This window comes from Medicago sativa, chromosome 3 (genome assembly GCF_051527215.1).
Source record: "Medicago sativa cultivar Bolivia chromosome 3, Bolivia_mono, whole genome shotgun sequence".
In the NCBI taxonomy this organism is placed as follows: Eukaryota; Viridiplantae; Streptophyta; class Magnoliopsida; order Fabales; family Fabaceae; genus Medicago; species Medicago sativa.
This window is the reverse complement of record NC_140751.1, coordinates 53,375,481-53,395,465: the sequence shown is the minus strand read 5'-3', so window position 1 is coordinate 53,395,465 and position 19,985 is coordinate 53,375,481. Positions and strand designations below refer to the sequence as shown.

The 19,985-nt window shown below is 39.6% G+C and overlaps 3 protein-coding genes across 3 annotated transcripts; all 3 read right to left on the bottom strand.

Moving 5' to 3' along the window:
• Positions 1–293: 293 nt before the first annotated feature.
• On the bottom strand, positions 294–11,674 carry LOC146938298 (uncharacterized). Its single transcript, XM_085749611.1, has 6 exons — positions 10,305–11,674; positions 9,194–10,010; positions 7,307–9,118; positions 6,551–7,081; positions 3,096–3,249; positions 294–880 (listed from the first exon to the last, which is right to left on the bottom strand). The coding sequence occupies exons 1-6, from the start codon at positions 11,672–11,674 to the stop codon at positions 294–296; spliced, it is 5,271 nt and encodes a 1,756-aa protein (XP_085605737.1).
• On the bottom strand, positions 10,151–13,808 carry LOC146938297 (uncharacterized). The gene has a single exon (XM_085752261.1). The coding sequence runs from the start codon at positions 13,751–13,753 to the stop codon at positions 11,741–11,743; it is 2,013 nt and encodes a 670-aa protein (XP_085608387.1). The 5' UTR covers positions 13,754–13,808; the 3' UTR covers positions 10,151–11,740.
• A 425-nt stretch (positions 13,809–14,233) lies between these two features.
• On the bottom strand, positions 14,234–15,649 carry LOC146938296 (uncharacterized). The gene is made up of 2 exons (XM_085749610.1): positions 14,594–15,649; positions 14,234–14,479 (listed from the first exon to the last, which is right to left on the bottom strand). The coding sequence occupies exons 1-2, from the start codon at positions 15,647–15,649 to the stop codon at positions 14,234–14,236; spliced, it is 1,302 nt and encodes a 433-aa protein (XP_085605736.1).
• Between the last annotated feature and the right edge of the window lie 4,336 nt (positions 15,650–19,985).

The window sequence follows — 19,985 nt, the reverse complement described above, 5'->3', positions numbered from 1 at the left end:
CACCTCTACCTCATTTTTATTCCACATAATGGCTAAACCTCCCGACGCCCCAATCGACGGTTGAAAAGAAAAATCCACATCCACATCCTCCCACATAGCTTTACAAATCCGAACATCAAACACAGCTAATTTCGATTCTTGAATACATAGAATAAAAGGTTGTTTCTCCCGCACCAACTGAGACACCTCCCTCCGTTTTTCAAAGCCACCCAGACCCCTTACATTCCAAGACACAATCTTCATGACACACGCAAAACACGTTACCAACCCCCACCACCAACCTCTGACACAACTTAAACCCCTTTCCCTCCAACTGCCGAATTTTTCCTTCCCACCCCAGACAAGACGTCAAACATATTATTTTTATCACCATGAAATTTAATGCCCACCGTCTTGCCTATCCCACTAACATCATCTGACACCACCTTATTATTACCATGAAGGACTAACCAATTTTTTAAATCATTATTAACAGAGGATTGAGAATCACCACCGGAAGACCCTTCCCCCGAAGTACCCATAATCTTAGATGAAGCTGACACCCTCTTGCGTTTCTTTTCCTTCTTACTCAAAACCCGTAGCACCTCCCGTCGATCCTTATCAGAAAGTCTAGCTATACGTTTCAAACTTCGAGCACAATTACGTAGATATCCACCACCCTTCTTCTTAGTCACTGGAGGAGCACGACAAGAAGAAAAAATAGGAGCACTTGAAGTTTTTCCGGCTCCACCCACAACATCCACTTTATTTCTATTCACCCAATCCAAACTCCACGGTCCTGCCTTTAACGAACGCTCCCTGGCTGGAGGGCAAGAGCTGGTGCGTTTGACAGCCTTTTTATTTTGGTTTAAAAGTTTAAAAGAGTGTGACACTTTACCACCTGCACATTCACGATCAAGAATAGAAGGAGAAAATTCTGTAGCCGCTTTACAATTCTGAACCGATGTTGGCTGAGACTTGTAGACCAAGATTTTCGGGTGTCAAGCCATTAATTGGACTTGAACCTTCAATCTACCGGACTTGCTCGATTTTATTCTTGGGAAGGGAAAAAGAGATTGAAAAACCCTTTTTGGATCCGGGGGTTGGTTACGATTCGGGAAGGTGTTAGGCACCCGCGTCGTTCACGGTACTCCGTGAGAACCTCTTTCTAACTTTATTTTATTTGAAAAAAATATTGATTAAAGTATGAGTGAAAGAATGGAGGGAGAAGAAGTAGGAGTTTTGGTTATTTTTATTTGATTGATTTGAAAGGAATAAAGCCTCTGCCTACGTACCCTTAAAAGGGATCAAAACCACCGTAGTTCACTCTTATAAAAATATTTTTTCGTGGGTTAGGTTGATTTTAATTATTTTTGAAAATGATTTTGAGAAGGGTTGCGAGACCTCAAAGGTATAGAAGAATAAAATGGAAGTGAGGTTGTTTCATTTTATTTGCGAAAGATAGTCTAAGTTTGATTAAAGTTCAATTAGGAATTTGATTAAGAAAATAAAGGGAAAACAACTTGGATTTGGATCCAAGGTTTATTAAGAAAAATAATTTGACTTTCACTTATTCAAATTTTGAGATAAAAGTGATTTTCCTAACTAACGGAAAGTTAACGTAACGATGCAAAAAGTAAAGCAAGCATGAATAAAATGGTGTAGTGTCGGTGCTTGTGTCGGTGTGTGCAATTACTAAGCTATTACATACCATTCCTAAATGCAAAGCCCACAATAAAATTACATCATTCCCCTAATTATACACACTAAAAATTATGGGGCTTTGCAATAGGAAAAAAATGAATAGATACCAAAATTTAAAGCAAGCATGATTAAATGAGATATAGAGAAAGTTAAAAGCATCAAATACTAAAATGCAATGCAATGATAGGGCATAAAATAAAGCAAGATGCACATGTAAAAAAAACAAAATGCACAAGACATTAGAAAGAATGCATGACATAAAGTTTTAAAAGCCAAGAACACAAAAGGATAAAATATGGAAATCAAAGTTTTAAAATAGATGAGACAATATTAAATAAAATGCATGAGACAAATTTAGAATATGAAATTATGAAATATAGTGAAAATACTAACATCAACAGCAAAAATCAGCAAATAAAACGATAAAATAAACACACATATTTTTTAGGAGTTTTTGGAGAAGTTTTGAATGAAACAGGGGTGTAAGTAACACAACAGAGGGGTTTCAGTAGTAAAAAAAGTAGAGAAAAATAAAGCTGGGCCTTCACTTTGATCCACTGGCAGGGGATTTGATCCTGGCCTTTGGATTATTTGATCACAAGGCTGAAAAATGAATGTGTACAGCAAGCAAATGACAAGTAAAACCACAGAATATATGGTGTGTTTCAGGAACCGTCAGATCCATCAGAAAGATAGATCTGACGGTCCACAACAAAGGAACACGCACCAAACACATGAAAGCACACAGTAATAAAATGAACAGGAGCCATTGGATTAAAGGGAGATGCAGATCTAAAGGTTAGGAAAGGAGAAGAAGAACCAAAGAGGATCCGGTTTGGTTCAGGTGAACCAAACCGGTTCACCAACGTTATAAAAGGCCATAAGGCCGGTTTTCCTTCATTTTTCCTTCTTTCCCTCTCTCTAACCTTAAATCTAGTGAGAGAAGCTCTCACTTCTCTCTAGAATAGAGTCATCGGAGAAGACAACCGGAGAAACTCCGGTGCGGTGGCCGGCCACCCTAGGGTGGCGGCGCCGCCGCCGGAGTTATGTTTTTTTTTTTTTTTGTTTTTTTCAAATTTTTTTTTAGAATCCGGTTGTTCTTCCTCCCCTTAATCCATTTTCGAAATTATTTTTAAAAAGGGGTGAGAGATTTGAGCTAGATCTACACTTGTTTTCTCTGAAATTTTTCACTTCTTTTCCTTTTTTAAAAAAACGGATCTATGCATCCTTTTGTATAATGAAGATGAAAACGAGTTTGTATTTCAAAAGAGAGGAAGAACGAAGTGTAGATCTATGTTCTTTTTCCTTTTTTAAGTTGTTTTGAAACAAAAAACTCAAACAACAATTTATGAACATCATGAACTCAAGCATGGCAGCATAGATCGAAAAAAAAAGAAAAGTGAAAGAGTTACCTTTAGTTTCGGTTGGAAGAGAAACAATAAAGAATTCAAGCTGCTGCTCCTTCCACTCTTTTAGCTTCGGATCTGTCTCCGTAACGGTGACTCTAGCGCGTGCTTTCTTGGATATGTAAGTGATAATAACTCCAGTACGAGATCCACTGTCTTGCTGCGATATTGAGGTCAAAAGTGATGAATCTGATATGATTTACCACTTTTGATTGTGTTAAGTGCTTCTGGAAAGTGGTTTATGATTATTGTGGCCTTGGATTGTTGCGATTAGTAGCGAAATTATGTGTGTTTGTTGGAATTCGAGTTCTGAAAAAAAAGGATGTTCATGAAGAACCAGGATGAATATTCATCATGTTCTTATTTTTTGTTATTTTTGATCTGTAATTTGGATGAAAGAGAATGGGATTTGCGTTTGTGTAATTAAAGCTGCGGCCAATCAATCATTGGGGAATAAATTCTGACACTGTAGACTATATATAGTAGAAAATTAGGGTTAACACTGACTCTGAGAAAAAAAGACTAAAATGCCCCTATGTCTCTGATGCAAGAAAATGGACAGCACAACACTAAAGGATTGGTGCCCAAGTTTCACATTGACCAATGACAGACTGACACTTAGTCAAGACTAAAGGACTCAAGGACTAAAAAATGAAATAAGAATAAAAAAAAAAAAAGAAAATAAGAAAAGATGGTGAGTTCAAAACTCACGTGACTTAGCTAAATATAGAATATAATTATAATAAAAAATAATAATAATAATAATAATAATAAAACAATAATAATAAAACCAAAGATTTTCCTAAATGAGGTATTTTAAAATACCTCTCTGCCGAAATTTCGACCGAAACGTCTAAAAAAAAAAACGCGGTGTTTTAAAGTACAAACAAAAACTTTTGAAGCAATTTAAAGACGGACAAAGAGGAAAATTTGAATTAAAAGCTTCTTACAGGAAATAAAAATAGGACGCTAAACACTTAAAAAGAGCGCGTAAAATATTTTAAAAAAACTGACGCGCAAAAGAAATAATTACACGAAAGTTGGACAAAAAGAAATTCACTTTGAACTGTAAAATAAAGCCTCAAAAGTTTTAAAAGACGACTAAATGACTTTAAATAATTAAAACGAGAAAAGAGCTTGAAACGTTTTAAAAATACGACTAAAAAGAAATGACTGGTCCAAAATTGGGGTATGACAGATGCCCCTATTTAAGTTTCTTCGTCACGAAGATTTGAAAGAAGACTTTTAAATCGATGGGTCGAAGAGACTTAAATACTTCAATACACCACTTTTGGACCAGTCGAGATGCTAAGAGTGTAATGCTCATGAGTGTTATGGTATGCATGTGTATAAAGTGATTATGAATGCAATGACGACAAACATATACTGACTGGGGGAACAAACTGATAAATAACACTGGGGATATAAAGCCTGTCTAATACTGACTGCCATGGTAAAGGCGAAAATGCGGAGGATAAAGCTTGTCTTTTATCAACTGCCGTGATAAAGATGAAAGTACCGAAGATAAAGCTTGGAACGGGCAATACAGTTTAAGACGGAAAATAAATCTTGAGACGGGAAATAAAGCTTAAGACGGAAAATAAAGCCTATGACGGAAAGTAAAGCTTGAGATGGAAAGTAAAGCTTGAGATGGAAAGTAAAGCTTATCAATTACCAACAACCCGTGGTAAACAATGACAATGCGGAAGATAAAGCTTGGACTGAAGATAAAGCTCAGACGGGAGATAAAGCTTGAGACTGGACATAAAGCTTGAGACAAAAGTAAAGCTTGAGGTGGGAAGTAAAGCTTATCAATTACCAACAGCCCGTGGTAAATGATGAAAATGCCGAAGATAAAGCTTGCTTACTACCAACTGCCGTGGTAAAGACGAAAATACTGATTAAAGCTTGTCTATTACCAACTGCCCGTGGTAAAGACGAAAGAACGGAAGATAAAGCTTGTCTACTACCAACTGCCGTGGTAAAGACGAAAATACTGATTACAGCTTGTCTATTACCAACTGCCCGTGGTGAAGACGAAAGAACGGAAGATAAAGCTTGTCTACTACCAACTGCCGTGGTAAAGACGAAAATACTGATTAAAGCTTGTCTATCAATAATACCGGAATACTTTAAGCAGGGTACTGGGAAACTGATTAGCATTGGTAAAATGATCATTTGATGTGACCTGCCACTTGAGCATAAATTGATTGGTTAACACCTTGGGATTGACATTTTTAAGTATTGGAGTAAAGCATGGGAAAATAATGCAGTTATGCATGAATGATATTTGTATGCGTGCTATCTATGCATGGATGAATGAATGCATATGAGACTTATATGACGGTTTAACAGAAAGATTATTGAGACGAGCATGGGCAGGTCCAAAGAAAGTGGCCCGACATCACATAGCTAACACTTAGTAATCTTCATTGGGGATAACATCGCTGGGGATGAACCAAAACAAAAGCCGGGGTACAACCCATCAAACAAATCATTGGCAGAGGTCGACATTTCTCAACCGCGGCACCTTCTCAAATTCATGCTCTACATAGTCATTGCTTTCTTTTGAATATTTTTCTTTCAAATCTTTTGAAATCTCTAACTTTTGCCTGGATCGCCCTTTCGGGTTTTCAATCCATCGGGAATATATTCTCTCTCTTTTTTTTTTGCATTTTCTATGTCCTTAATTTTTGCCTGGACCGCCCTTTCGGGTTTTCGATCCACCAGGACGCTCATTCTTGCCTAATTCGCCCTTTCGGGTTTTCAACTTAGCGAGCTTTTCTTTTTTCTTTTTTTTTTTAGCAATGACTATGTCCAATTGTGGTATCCACCTGCTTTTAGATCGAATGTTGACACATGCTTCCATGATACATAATTGTAAAGATAATATGTTTGTCATTTTTTTATTTTTCAAAGAAAGCAATGAAATTTTTTTTTAAAAAAAGATTTTTCAAAGTTTTTGTTTCAAGTGCTAATATTAAAAACGGAAGAAATTTTGCACATAGAATAAACAAGAATTCCAAATAAAAGCACTGGTTCAAATTAATGTATTAGAAAGGGTAACCGGCCAAAGGCATGGCACCACGGATTACAAAATTTGGAAAATGGTAATTAATATATGGACGGTACATTGAACACAATAACCGCTATATTCCCTAACAACTTTGAAATCCACTGCTATGATGCTCTGATATAGGAGAACTTCTGACAGCTAAGGTGCCCCAAGTGAGTGATGCTTAGTCTGATGCAGTTACTTGTCATAAACCCTTAACTTTTGCATAGATCGCCCTTTCGGGTTTTCAATCTATCAGGGTAAATATTTTTTTTCTTCTTTTGTCTCTAACTTTTGCATGGACCGCCCTTTCGGGTTTTCAATCCATCGAGACGCTCATTTTTGGTTTAGGCCGCCCTTTCGGGTTTTCAACCTACCGAGCTGTTCTTTTATATATTTTCTAGACATAGTATTTCTTGACTGCATCAGAATTCACAGGACGAGGTAACTCTTCTCCATCCATATTTGTAAGTATTAAAGCACCACCGGAGAAAGCTCTCTTGACAACATAGGGACCTTCATAGTTAGGTGTCCATTTGCCCCTTGGGTCTGGTTGAAAGGACTTGATACTCTTGACCACCAGGTCTCCTTCTTTAAATTTGCGGGGATGCACCCTCTTGTCAAATGCCTGTTTCATTCTTGACTGATATAGCTGTCCACGACACAAAGCTGTCATACGCTTCTCTTCAATCAAATTCAACTGATCATACCTATGCTGACACCATTCAGCTTCAGACAATTCAGCTTCCTTCAAAACTCTTAAAGATGGGATTTCAACTTCCACCGGGAGTACAGCCTCCATACCATATACCAGAGAGAAAGGGGTTGCCCCTGTCGAGGTACGCACTGAGGTACGATAACCATATAAAGCATAAGGTAACATTTCATGCCAGTCCTTGTAAGTGACCACCATCTTTTGCACAATCTTCTTGATGTTCTTGTTTGCAGCTTCAACGGCACCATTCATCTGTGGTCTATAAGGAGAGGAGTTATGATGTTCAATCTTGAAATCCTCGCATAATTCCTTCATCATCTTGTTATTCAGATTGGTACCATTATCTGTGATAATCTTGTTAGGGACACCATATCTGCAGATGATATTGTTCTTGATGAATCGGACCACCACTTGCTTGGTCACATTAGCATAAGATGCCGCTTCAACCCACTTGGTGAAGTAATCAATAGCCACTAGTATGAAACGATGTCCATTGGAAGCTTTTGGTTCAATTCGACCAATCATATCAACGCCCCACATAGAGAAAGGCCACGGGGATGAGATAACATTGAGCAAAGTTGGCGGGACATGGATCTTATCCGCATAAATCTGACACTTGTGACACTTCTTGGCATGGTGATAACAGTCAGCATGCATCGTTATCCAGTAATAGCCTGCCCTCAACGCCTTCTTAGCCATTGCATAGCCATTAGCGTGAGTCCCGAACGTGCCTTCATGTATCTCATGCATTAACAAATCTGCCTCACGCCGATCTATACATCGGAGCAAAACCTCATCGAAGTTCCTTTTGTACAACACATCTCCATTCAAGAAAAAGTTACCAGACAATCTTCTTAGAGTCCTTTTATCCTTGCGAGATGCCCCAGGCGGATACTCTTGAGTTTGAAGGAAAACCTTGATATCGTGAAACCATGGTTTGCCATCAAAGACTGCTTCAGCAGCAAATACATAAGCTGGTCTGTCAAGGAATTTGACACTGATCAAAGATACCATTTTGGGGCAATTTACCTTGATCATGGAGGATAAAGTAGCTAAAGCATCTGCCATTTGATTCTCCTCCCTAGGAATGTGGTTCAATTCCACTTTGTTGAAGAAAGTTAACAGACGTCTGGCGTAATCTCTGTAAGGTATCAAACCGTCATGATGAGTTTCCCACTTTCCCTTAATCTGGTTAATCACCAGAGCTGAATCACCATATATCTTAATCTTCTTAATTCTCAAATCGATAGCTTCCTCAATACCCATAATACAAGCCTCATACTCTGCAATGTTATTTGTACAATCAAAACGTAACCTTGCAGTAAAAGGGATGTGCTCGCCATTGGGTTTGATGAGAATCGCCCCAATTCCTTTACCATAGACATTCACAGCTCCATCAAATATCAAACCCCATTCAGATTCAGGATCAGGACCTTCACCAAACAACGGTTCATCACAATCTTTCATCTTCAAATACATGATCTCTTCATCTGGGAAGTCAAACTTGATAGGCTGGTAATCTTCAATTGGTTGATGGGCCAAATGATCAGCAATGGCACTTCCTTTGATAGCTTTCTGAGTGCGGTACACAATATCATACTCGGACAATAACATCTGCCAATGAGAGATTCTTCCGTTCAGAACAGGCTTCTCGAAGAGGTATTTGATGGGATCCATTCTGGAGATCAACCAAGTAGTGTGATTAATCATGTAGTGGCGGAGACGCCGGGCAGCCCAGACTAAGGCACAACAAGTTTTCTCCAGCGCGGAGTATCGAGTCTCACAATCAGTGAACTTCTTGCTTAAGTAGTAAATTGCATGCTCTTTCTTACCAGTTTCATCTTGCTGACCAAGTACACAACCCATAGAATCTTCTAATACGGTCAAATACATGATCAAAGGCCTTCCGTCTACTGGAGGGACAAGGATTGGAGGTTCTAACAAATACTCCTTGATACTATCGAAGGCTTTTTGGCATTCATCTGTCCACACAATCCCTTGATCCTTGCGAAGCAACTTGAATATCGGCCCACATGTAGCGGTCATCTGAGAAATGAATCGGGATATGTAGTTCAGCCTACCAAGGAAACCTCTGACTTGTTTCTCGGTTTTTGGAACAGGCATCTCTCTGATAGCTTTGACTTTGTCGGGATCTACTTCAATACCCTTCTGACTAACGATAAAACCAAGAAGTTTCCCGGATCTGACGCCGAAAGTACATTTATTGGGATTTAGACGGAGCTTATACTTTCTCAACCGCTGAAACATCTTCAATAAATACTCAACATGCTCTTCTTCAGTACTTGACTTGACAATCATATCATCCACATAAACCTCGACCTCTTTGTGCATCATATCATGGAAAATCTTAGTCATGCCCCTTTGGTAAGTGGCACCAACATTTATCAATCCGAACGGCATCACCTTATAGCAGAAAGCGCCCCATGGTGTGATGAAAGATGTCTTCTCTCTATCTTCAGGAGCCATCTTGATCTGATTATACCGGGAGAAACCATCCATGAAGGAGAACACTTTGCATTTAGCAGTATTATCAACCAATACATCGATGTGAGGTAAAGGGAAATCATCTTTTGGGCTAGCTTTGTTCAAATCTCGGTAGTCCACACACATTCTGACTTTACCATCTTTCTTTGGAACAGGTACTATATTGGCTAACCATTGAGGGTATTCAGATGTGATTAGGAAACCGGCGTCAATCTGCTTTCGCACTTCTTCCTTGATTTTGAGGGCCATATCGGGATGAGATCTCCTCAACTTCTGCTTAACAGGCGGGCACTCGGGCTTCAAAGGCAGACGATGTTCCACAACTTCGGCATCTATCCCTGGCATATCCTTGTATGACCATGCGAAAATGTCAGCATACTCTCTGAGAAGCTCAATAACTCTTTCCTTAACCGTGGCATCCAACGATGCCCCTATCTTGATTTCTTTCTTGTCTTCCTCTGTACCCAGATTGACAATTTCTATCTCTTCCTGATGAGGTTGAATAGCCTTTCCTTCTCGCTCCAACATCCATCTAATCTCATCAGGAATCTCTTCATCACCTTCTACCATAGCCTCATATACGGGAACCTCAAAGTTGGGAGGAAGCATAGGGTTACTGTGTTCAACGGGCTCATTTATGTTCAGCCTGCATATGATTTATGATTGATTTTAAATGAGTAAATGCAAGACCTTTGAGTTTGATTTTTAAAAGCAAAAGAGAAACAACTTTGGTTTTATGTATTACCATTTTTTCCAGAAAAAGCACTAAAATAAAATAAAGTGAAGTAAAATAAAGGCCGTGATAGAAACGACGATTTCATTAATAACCAAAAGTACTTGAAACAAAACATAAGGCCCTACAAAGTTTCACTTTCGTCTGGGGCAGGACGAAAGGAGTTTTCTTAAAGAAAAAAAACAAAAACAAAGACAAACATATTACTTAAAGCGAGGTATCACAGAAGGAACATCCACAGCGATCCAATTGCAGCAGACTCCCCCAGGTGTTACGAAGATAGGTGCCACCTCTTCAGATTGATCCTCAACGATCGCATTAGTCTCCGGTGGATCATTGATAAAACCAGCACTGTAAAAAGTACAACTAGTAGGGTTGAATGCCCCAGACTTGCTATTCGGGAAACCAATTCCCTCTTTGCGTTTGTTCTCGTGCAGCTCCACCAACTGACCCCACGCTTCAGTCTTGCCTTCTTGAATAACCCTCTGAGCGTCCTTCAAAGAAGCCATACTAGTCTCAGCTTTCTTTGCACTCCCTTCAACGGAGAGACCCTGGAATGACGACCCCTCTGAGCTACTACCCCCAATGTAAGAGAAAGCCGACAGATTACTGACCAACAAGGCCGTCTCACCACTTACGGTTATTAACTTTCCATGACTTATAAACTTCAGCTTCTGGTGGAGAGTGGATGTCACTGCCCCAGCATCATGGATCCAAGGCCGGCCAAGGAGGCAACTGAAAGAGGCCTGAATCTCCATAACTTGGAATTTAACTTCAAATTCATGCGGGCCCACTGAGATAGGCAACTTTATTTCCCCAAATACTGACCTTCTAGTTCCGTCAAATGCTCTCACCGTCACCGTGCTGGGCTGCAAGAGAGCTTTTGGATATGAAAGCTGGTCCAAAGTGGACTTAGGCATCACATTTAAAGCGGACCCAGTATCTATCAAGACGTTAGAGAGAGAATCTGATTTGCAGAGGACGGAGATAAGCAATGCCAGATTATGATTCTTTCCTTCCGCTGGGAGGTCTTCGTCACTGAAGCTCAAATTGTTGCAGGCAGTCACATTCCCCACAATACTTTCAAATTGTCCCAGAGTCACATCATATTCCACATAGGCTTGATCTAGCACCTTCATCAAGGCATCTCTGTGGGCATCAGAGCTGGATAGGAGAGACATTATAGAGATTTTGGCAGGAGTTTGTAGCAACTGATCCACTACCTTATACTCGCTCCTCTTGATTAGTTTCAAGATCTCATCACTATCTTCATAGACAATCTCATTGGGCTGTCTGATAGCTTTACCCTTATCAAGATTTCGCCCTTTCACTGGTTCTTCGGCTGGAGCACTGACTTCCTTCTGATTAACAACCGGGAACACCCGTCCACTCCTCAAGATCTTGCTATTTTCCGCAATGTTGTCTACATGGACTGACGAATCAAGGGGTACCTTTTTTCCATCTTCCAGAATGGAGTATTCGTAATTATACGGCACAGCTTTTTGAGATGAATAAGGCAACTGTTCTGGCGGGCAGATCACCAGGGAAGTACTGGCTGGTTTGGCACGATTGACCATTATCACAAGTGGCTCCCGAGTCTTGAAAACTGGAGTAACAACACAAACATTCTTATCTTTCTCCTTTCAAGTGACAACAAGTTCTTTCCTGTCCAGTAACCCCTGCACATCGTCCTGGACTTGCTTACACCCGCGAGAATCCACTGAACATACAACACAAGCCTCATGATTATGACTGAAGAGGGTGGCCTCACACATTTTTACATGGATCGGGACCAGAGGAGTCTTGATATCACTTGCATAGAGAACATAGTTGTCTCCTTGAATCATATTGACAGCAGGCCCATGTGGCGGCAGAGGGTTGTTTGGAACAACAGGGTCAGGGTTCGCGAAGGTTAGTTCCTTGTCATTGATTAACTTTTGGACCTCTTCTTTAAGGGCGCGACAATGTTCAATATCATGCCCTGGTGCCCCTTGATGGAATTCACAGGTGCGATCGGCACGATACCAGGCTGGTAAAGGGTTTTGCATGCGAGGCTGAGGCCTAGTTTGCACCAAATTTCTGGCAAGGAGAGAAGGCAACAAATCCTTGTATGGCATAGGTATGGGAGGGAATTGATTTCTAGGAGGGCGAGGCTGCTGTTGAGCTTGAGGACGTTGTTGTTGTTGAGGTAGTGAGGGTGGTGGAGGATAATATGGGTATGGGTAGAATGGTTGAGGATTGTATGGTTGGTAAGGTTGTTGGTATAATGGTGGATAGTATGGTGGAGGAGCTTGAGGACGTTGTTGTTGTTGAGGTGGGTTTTGTGGGGCTGGCGTTTGTGGTGCGACATTGGCGACATATGGGTAGTTTGGGTATACAGGCTGAGATCCGCCATGGGCCACCATGCCGACCTCTTGAGTGTTCTTCCTTGGATACCCATTTCCAAACTTTTTACCATTAGACGATCCACTTGATGAGCCACCCGAAGAACCATTCGATGAACCATTATCCTTAGACACGTGTCCTTTCCGGGCCCACTCTTCGATACGCACCCCTGTATCCACCATGTCAGTGAACTTTTGCGAAGCACATGCCACCATCTTCTCTGAGTAAAAAGGGCTCAAAGTTTCATAGAATAAATCAGATAACTCTCTTTCATTCAGAGCTGGGCGGATCTGAGCAGACTTCTGGATGAAACGCTGAGCATATTCCTTGAATGACTCCTTTTCCCCTTGTGTCATAGATTGCAGCTCTTTCCGATTAGGTGCCAGATAGGAGTTGTACTTATATTGCTGAAGGAAAGCGTCGGCCAGTTCCCCAAAAGTGGTAATACTCTTCAAATTCATATACCCTGTATGCGCGGGGCCAGCCAAACTGTCCTCGAAACAATAAATAAGCAAAGGTTCATTATCTCTATGAGCTGTCATTTTTCTCACATACGTGGTTAAATGCATTTGCGGGCAAGTTTCTCCTGTATACTTCTCAAACACCGGCGTCTTAAACTTAGGCGGTATTACCACATTTGGAACCAAGCAGAGATCATGCACACTTTGACCGAATACCTCTTTACCCTTGATACTCCTCAACTCTTTTTGTACTGCATCAAACTTCTCTTCCAAGTTACCCACTCGATCATCCCCCATTACACTACCAGAGTGATAAACCTGTTCTTCCTCTTGCTGGGTCGCATGGACAATAGGCCCTGCCTGAGTCATAGTAGCCTGAGGAATTGGCTGGCCAGGCTGAACAAATGGTGGTGATTGTTGACCATAAGGAAACGGCATTTCCGTAGCACCAGGACGAACACCGTCATTAATCATTTGTGGCATGCCCCATGGATAACCGGGCGGCATGTAGTATTGGGAAGCAACACCATGAGGACCAGGAGGACGGAAACTCTGGTTGTTCATATCATCAGATGAGAAACCCACCATGAGAGGCTGTGTAGGCCCAGCAGATGTAACAACGGCAGGTATCGGCTGCGAAGTACCATTAAGTGCAGCAGAAGCGACCACAGTAGGAGCTGGCTCGGAAACCGCTGCATGCTCTCTCTCAGTCATCAGGACTTCCATCATAAGTGCCATCTTCTCTAATTCTGCCTTGAGATTACTAACATCTGCTCTGAGCTGAACGTTTTCCTGTTCCGCATTTGCCATCTTCTTCTTAATGTAAGCCCTTGTGTGATAAATGCGAGTAGGCTTGTGTTGAATTCGTCGGGCCACTTTCAATTACTGCGGCAGAAAAGGAGTGAAGTGTGAGACTTGATTTTGACACTTTTATGAATGCATATGATGCATGATATGCTAGATGCGAAAACGTGTAGTTTTTTTTTATTTTATCGAAGGACTTATAGAAGTAATTTTGTAAACATAACAACTTAAAACATTACATTAATGATAAAAGAGTACTACAAGGTAATTCCCTTTCTAACAACCAAGCCAAGGGATAAACTTACAAATATAAAATACTACAAGATAATTCCCTTTCTAACAGCCAAGCCAAGGGATAAACTTACAAATATAAAATACTACAAGATAATTCCCTTTATAACAAACTGAGCCAAGGGATAGACTCCAAAATACATAAATAAAAGCTACAATGATATCATAAAAGACAAATGAGACACTCTCCAGCTCCTATTCCTCGGAATCTGAATCTGCTCCTGCGAAGAAATCCATACGCTCTTTGTTACTGATGTATGGTGCAAGTCTTGCACTTTGGGCTAAGATCTGGGAATTCTTCTTAATCAGCTGTTGCCCTTGCTTGAGATTCTTACTCTTCAGTCCTCTTATTTCTTCATCCCTTTCTTCCACCATAACCATAGCTTCATCATACCTCCTCTTCCAAGTGGCAATCTCCCGATCCTTGTCATCCAACTGTTCCTAGTGCTCCCCCAGAGTTTTGGAGGGTAAAGGTAAAGAGGATGATGGAATCGTTGTAGATACGAGCCTGGGTGCCTTGTAAGGCATTTTATTTATGATAGCTTTGCTGATAACCCACTGGATGTAAGATCCATGCATAAAATCATCCCTTTTCCCCAACTGATTTCTCTTGAGTCTGTGAATACTACGCCAAGCTTGTGCAAACTTCTTTCTTTGGTCCAGATGACCCTCCTCATTGCAGTAGAACTCATTGGTTAAAGCTAGGCTATTTGGTGCAGTTTTCATTGGGTACCCCAACTGACGCCGGGCAAGAATGGGATTGTAGCTAATTCCTCCCTCCATACCAATAAGAGGCACGTTGGGGTAATCACCACAACGGATGATGGCTGTTCCGTTGTCCCAGGTTGGATGGTACCAAACTATGTCAGATGATGTCAGGGCCATGATTTTCCTAGACCACGGGATATTTTCACGATTGGCTATGAAAGAGCGAGGTAAATGAGAGACAAACCATTTGTAGAGTAAGGGTGCACAGCACAGGATGGCTCCACGACCCTTACAAGTCCGGTCATGGATAGAATGGTAGGTATTAGCTAAAAGAGTAGGGACGGGGTTTTTGGTAAGAAAAATTTCAATGGCGCGACGATCAACAAAGTCCGGAACGTTTGGGAAAAGCACAAGGCCGTAGATAAGCAGGGCTAGGATGGAGTAAAAGGCATAGTTGGCACCTGCTTCCTCGAAGATGAAAGCTTGATCATATAGGAAATCAGTAGAAAAGCCTGAGATACCCTTTTTCTCGATGAGGTTGTCTTTGATAACGGAGGGTTTGAGACGAAGGGCTTCAGCCATGGTTGAGAGTTTGGGCATAGGTTCCAAGCCACTAAAAGGTACCATGTCAAGAACAGGCAGACCAACCAAGTGAGAGTATTCTTCCAAAGAAGGGACAAGTTGGTAGTCTGGAAAAGTGAAGCAGTGACAATGAAGGTCGTAAAACTGGACCAAAGTTTCCAAGACCCCTTTCGTTGCATCTATCTTAAGGATATCGAGCAATTTCCCATGATGTTCTTGAAAATCATCCCGACTGGCTACCTTCAATCCTAGATCCCTTAGCTTAGACACGTCTGGTCTCTGAAAAGTGTAACACTTGGTTTTCCTTGTAGTAATTTCCATCTACGATGTTTACAAAAAATAATTAAATAAGTCCTTTGATTAAAATTTTGGTGATGGCAAAAGAGTTTTATGAATGAATGCATGCGTGTATGATTATGCTTAAAATACGGAGAATACATGGTAAGATACAATGTTGGAGCTTAAGGACAACAACGCTATTCGGTAAGGACTAAGGCTTCCAATTGCACAAGTAACAAAGGTTCTACCAAGTTCCCAGAGTTTTCAACCACTTACGAATTTTATCGGTTTACGAAATTACTCTCGTTCCAATATCGTCCGTAAGAAAGTCTCGTCTGAGTGTAGTATCGCGTATCAACTAAATCAAGATTGACTCAAGATTAGCCACCGCACTACGTCCTAAGAAGGCAAAGTGGGGTTAAAGGTAACTAAAGGTCCTCAACTTTTAGCGGTCACTTAAAAATAACATGTCGATCACGAATACTCATGTCAACATAGTATATCTCTAAGATCCCTAAGTTGAGTGGGGTTATCACATGTGCCACAACCAAAATTCACTCTTGGCAGGACACTATGATTATACCACCGTCCTATCCTAATGTTCCTCTCAAGTCTGGGTCTTGGACTTGTCTCACCACTCACGTTAAAAATAAACAAGTAAACACGTATTTACAAGGTAAAAAGCACAAGTTAAAAGGAAGAAAGGTGGGCTTAACCCGCGTAGGATCCCCAGTGAAGTCGCCATTTTTGTAGACCAAGATTTTCGGGTGTCAAGCCATTAATTGGACTTGAACCTTCAATCTACCGGACTTGCTCGATTTTATTCTTGGGAAGGGAAAAAGAGATTGAAAAACCCTTTTTGGATCCGGGGGTTGGTTACGATTCGGGAAGGTGTTAGGCACCCGCGTCGTTCACGGTACTCCGTGAGAACCTCTTTCTAACTTTATTTTATTTGAAAAAAATATTGATTAAAGTATGAGTGAAAGAATGGAGGGAGAAGAAGTAGGAGTTTTGGTTATTTTTATTTGATTGATTTGAAAGGAATAAAGCCTCTGCCTACGTACCCTTAAAAGGGATCAAAACCACCGTAGTTCACTCTTATAAAAATATTTTTTCGTGGGTTAGGTTGATTTTAATTATTTTTGAAAATGATTTTGAGAAGGGTTGCGAGACCTCAAAGGTATAGAAGAATAAAATGGAAGTGAGGTTGTTTCATTTTATTTGCGAAAGATAGTCTAAGTTTGATTAAAGTTCAATTAGGAATTTGATTAAGAAAATAAAGGGAAAACAACTTGGATTTGGATCCAAGGTTTATTAAGAAAAATAATTTGACTTTCACTTATTCAAATTTTGAGATAAAAGTGATTTTCCTAACTAACGGAAAGTTAACGTAACGATGCAAAAAGTAAAGCAAGCATGAATAAAATGGTGTAGTGTCGGTGCTTGTGTCGGTGTGTGCAATTACTAAGCTATTACATACCATTCCTAAATGCAAAGCCCACAATAAAATTACATCATTCCCCTAATTATACACACTAAAAATTATGGGGCTTTGCAATAGGAAAAAAATGAATAGATACCAAAATTTAAAGCAAGCATGATTAAATGAGATATAGAGAAAGTTAAAAGCATCAAATACTAAAATGCAATGCAATGATAGGGCATAAAATAAAGCAAGATGCACATGTAAAAAAAACAAAATGCACAAGACATTAGAAAGAATGCATGACATAAAGTTTTAAAAGCCAAGAACACAAAAGGATAAAATATGGAAATCAAAGTTTTAAAATAGATGAGACAATATTAAATAAAATGCATGAGACAAATTTAGAATATGAAATTATGAAATATAGTGAAAATACTAACATCAACAGCAAAAATCAGCAAATAAAACGATAAAATAAACACACATATTTTTTAGGAGTTTTTGGAGAAGTTTTGAATGAAACAGGGGTGTAAGTAACACAACAGAGGGGTTTCAGTAGTAAAAAAAGTAGAGAAAAATAAAGCTGGGCCTTCACTTTGATCCACTGGCAGGGGATTTGATCCTGGCCTTTGGATTATTTGATCACAAGGCTGAAAAATGAATGTGTACAGCAAGCAAATGACAAGTAAAACCACAGAATATATGGTGTGTTTCAGGAACCGTCAGATCCATCAGAAAGATAGATCTGACGGTCCACAACAAAGGAACACGCACCAAACACATGAAAGCACACAGTAATAAAATGAACAGGAGCCATTGGATTAAAGGGAGATGCAGATCTAAAGGTTAGGAAAGGAGAAGAAGAACCAAAGAGGATCCGGTTTGGTTCAGGTGAACCAAACCGGTTCACCAACGTTATAAAAGGCCATAAGGCCGGTTTTCCTTCATTTTTCCTTCTTTCCCTCTCTCTAACCTTAAATCTAGTGAGAGAAGCTCTCACTTCTCTCTAGAATAGAGTCATCGGAGAAGACAACCGGAGAAACTCCGGTGCGGTGGCCGGCCACCCTAGGGTGGCGGCGCCGCCGCCGGAGTTATGTTTTTTTTTTTTTGTTTTTTTCAAATTTTTTTTAGAATCCGGTTGTTCTTCCTCCCCTTAATCCATTTTCGAAATTATTTTTAAAAAGGGGTGAGAGATTTGAGCTAGATCTACACTTGTTTTCTCTGAAATTTTTCACTTCTTTTCCTTTTTTAAAAAAACGGATCTATGCATCCTTTTGTATAATGAAGATGAAAACGAGTTTGTATTTCAAAAGAGAGGAAGAACGAAGTGTAGATCTATGTTCTTTTTCCTTTTTTAAGTTGTTTTGAAACAAAAAACTCAAACAACAATTTATGAACATCATGAACTCAAGCATGGCAGCATAGATCGAAAAAAAAAGAAAAGTGAAAGAGTTACCTTTAGTTTCGGTTGGAAGAGAAACAATAAAGAATTCAAGCTGCTGCTCCTTCCACTCTTTTAGCTTCGGATCTGTCTCCGTAACGGTGACTCTAGCGCGTGCTTTCTTGGATATGTAAGTGATAATAACTCCAGTACGAGATCCACTGTCTTGCTGCGATATTGAGGTCAAAAGTGATGAATCTGATATGATTTACCACTTTTGATTGTGTTAAGTGCTTCTGGAAAGTGGTTTATGATTATTGTGGCCTTGGATTGTTGCGATTAGTAGCGAAATTATGTGTGTTTGTTGGAATTCGAGTTCTGAAAAAAAAGGATGTTCATGAAGAACCAGGATGAATATTCATCATGTTCTTATTTTTTGTTATTTTTGATCTGTAATTTGGATGAAAGAGAATGGGATTTGCGTTTGTGTAATTAAAGCTGCGGCCAATCAATCATTGGGGAATAAATTCTGACACTGTAGACTATATATAGTAGAAAATTAGGGTTAACACTGACTCTGAGAAAAAAAGACTAAAATGCCCCTATGTCTCTGATGCAAGAAAATGGACAGCACAACACTAAAGGATTGGTGCCCAAGTTTCACATTGACCAATGACAGACTGACACTTAGTCAAGACTAAAGGACTCAAGGACTAAAAAATGAAATAAGAATAAAAAAAAAAAGAAAATAAGAAAAGATGGTGAGTTCAAAACTCACGTGACTTAGCTAAATATAGAATATAATTATAATAAAAAATAATAATAATAATAATAATAATAATAAAACAATAATAATAAAACCAAAGATTTTCCTAAATGAGGTATTTTAAAATACCTCTCTGCCGAAATTTCGACCGAAACGTCTAAAAAAAAAAACGCGGTGTTTTAAAGTACAAACAAAAACTTTTGAAGCAATTTAAAGACGAACAAAGAGGAAAATTTGAATTAAAAGCTTCTTACAGGAAATAAAAATAGGACGCTAAACACTTAAAAAGAGCGCGTAAAATATTTTAAAAAAACTGACGCGCAAAAGAAATAATTACACGAAAGTTGGACAAAAAGAAATTCACTTTGAACTGTAAAATAAAGCCTCAAAAGTTTTAAAAGACGACTAAATGACTTTAAATAATTAAAACGAGAAAAGAGCTTGAAACATTTTAAAAATACGACTAAAAAGAAATGACTGGTCCAAAATTGGGGTATGACAAGACTGAACCAATGGAACCGCATCAAGAGAAGGAACCTGCACCACTGGCTTCAAAATGGATGGCGACAGAGAACATTCAGCTGTCAACAAATCGATATATTCCTGCTCTTTATTATCGTGAACAGTAACTGGAACAGCTGGATGCCGACTTGCAACATAATCCTGATGCACCTCTTGATTCCAATCTTCAGATAAGTGTTGTATTAAATCATTAACATCTCCACAATCCCCCACATTGTCATGATGTACTCCCAATCCTGAATTATTTTCCACCGAATTAATCTCTTCGTCAAACAAACATGCA

Bases quoted from the DNA above. Each gene is read 5' to 3' on its own strand.
- LOC146938298 (XM_085749611.1), bottom strand. From the start codon at position 11,674: ATGGTCAATCGTGCCAAACCAGCCAGTACTTCCCTGGTGATCTGCCCG. The intron at 10,011-10,304 runs GTAATATGTTTG...AATCATATGCAG, and splicing joins TCTGTGATACCTCGCTTTAA to GCTGAACATAAATGAGCCCG. The intron at 7,082-7,306 runs GTTGAAGCGGCA...GCTGCAAACAAG, and splicing joins TTGATTACTTCACCAAGTGG to AACATCAAGAAGATTGTGCA.
- LOC146938297 (XM_085752261.1), bottom strand. From the start codon at position 13,753: ATGGCAAATGCGGAACAGGAAAACGTTCAGCTCAGAGCAGATGTTAGT.
- LOC146938296 (XM_085749610.1), bottom strand. From the start codon at position 15,649: ATGGAAATTACTACAAGGAAAACCAAGTGTTACACTTTTCAGAGACCA. The intron at 14,480-14,593 runs GTTATCAGCAAA...GGGGAGCACTAG, and splicing joins ATGGATCTTACATCCAGTGG to GAACAGTTGGATGACAAGGA.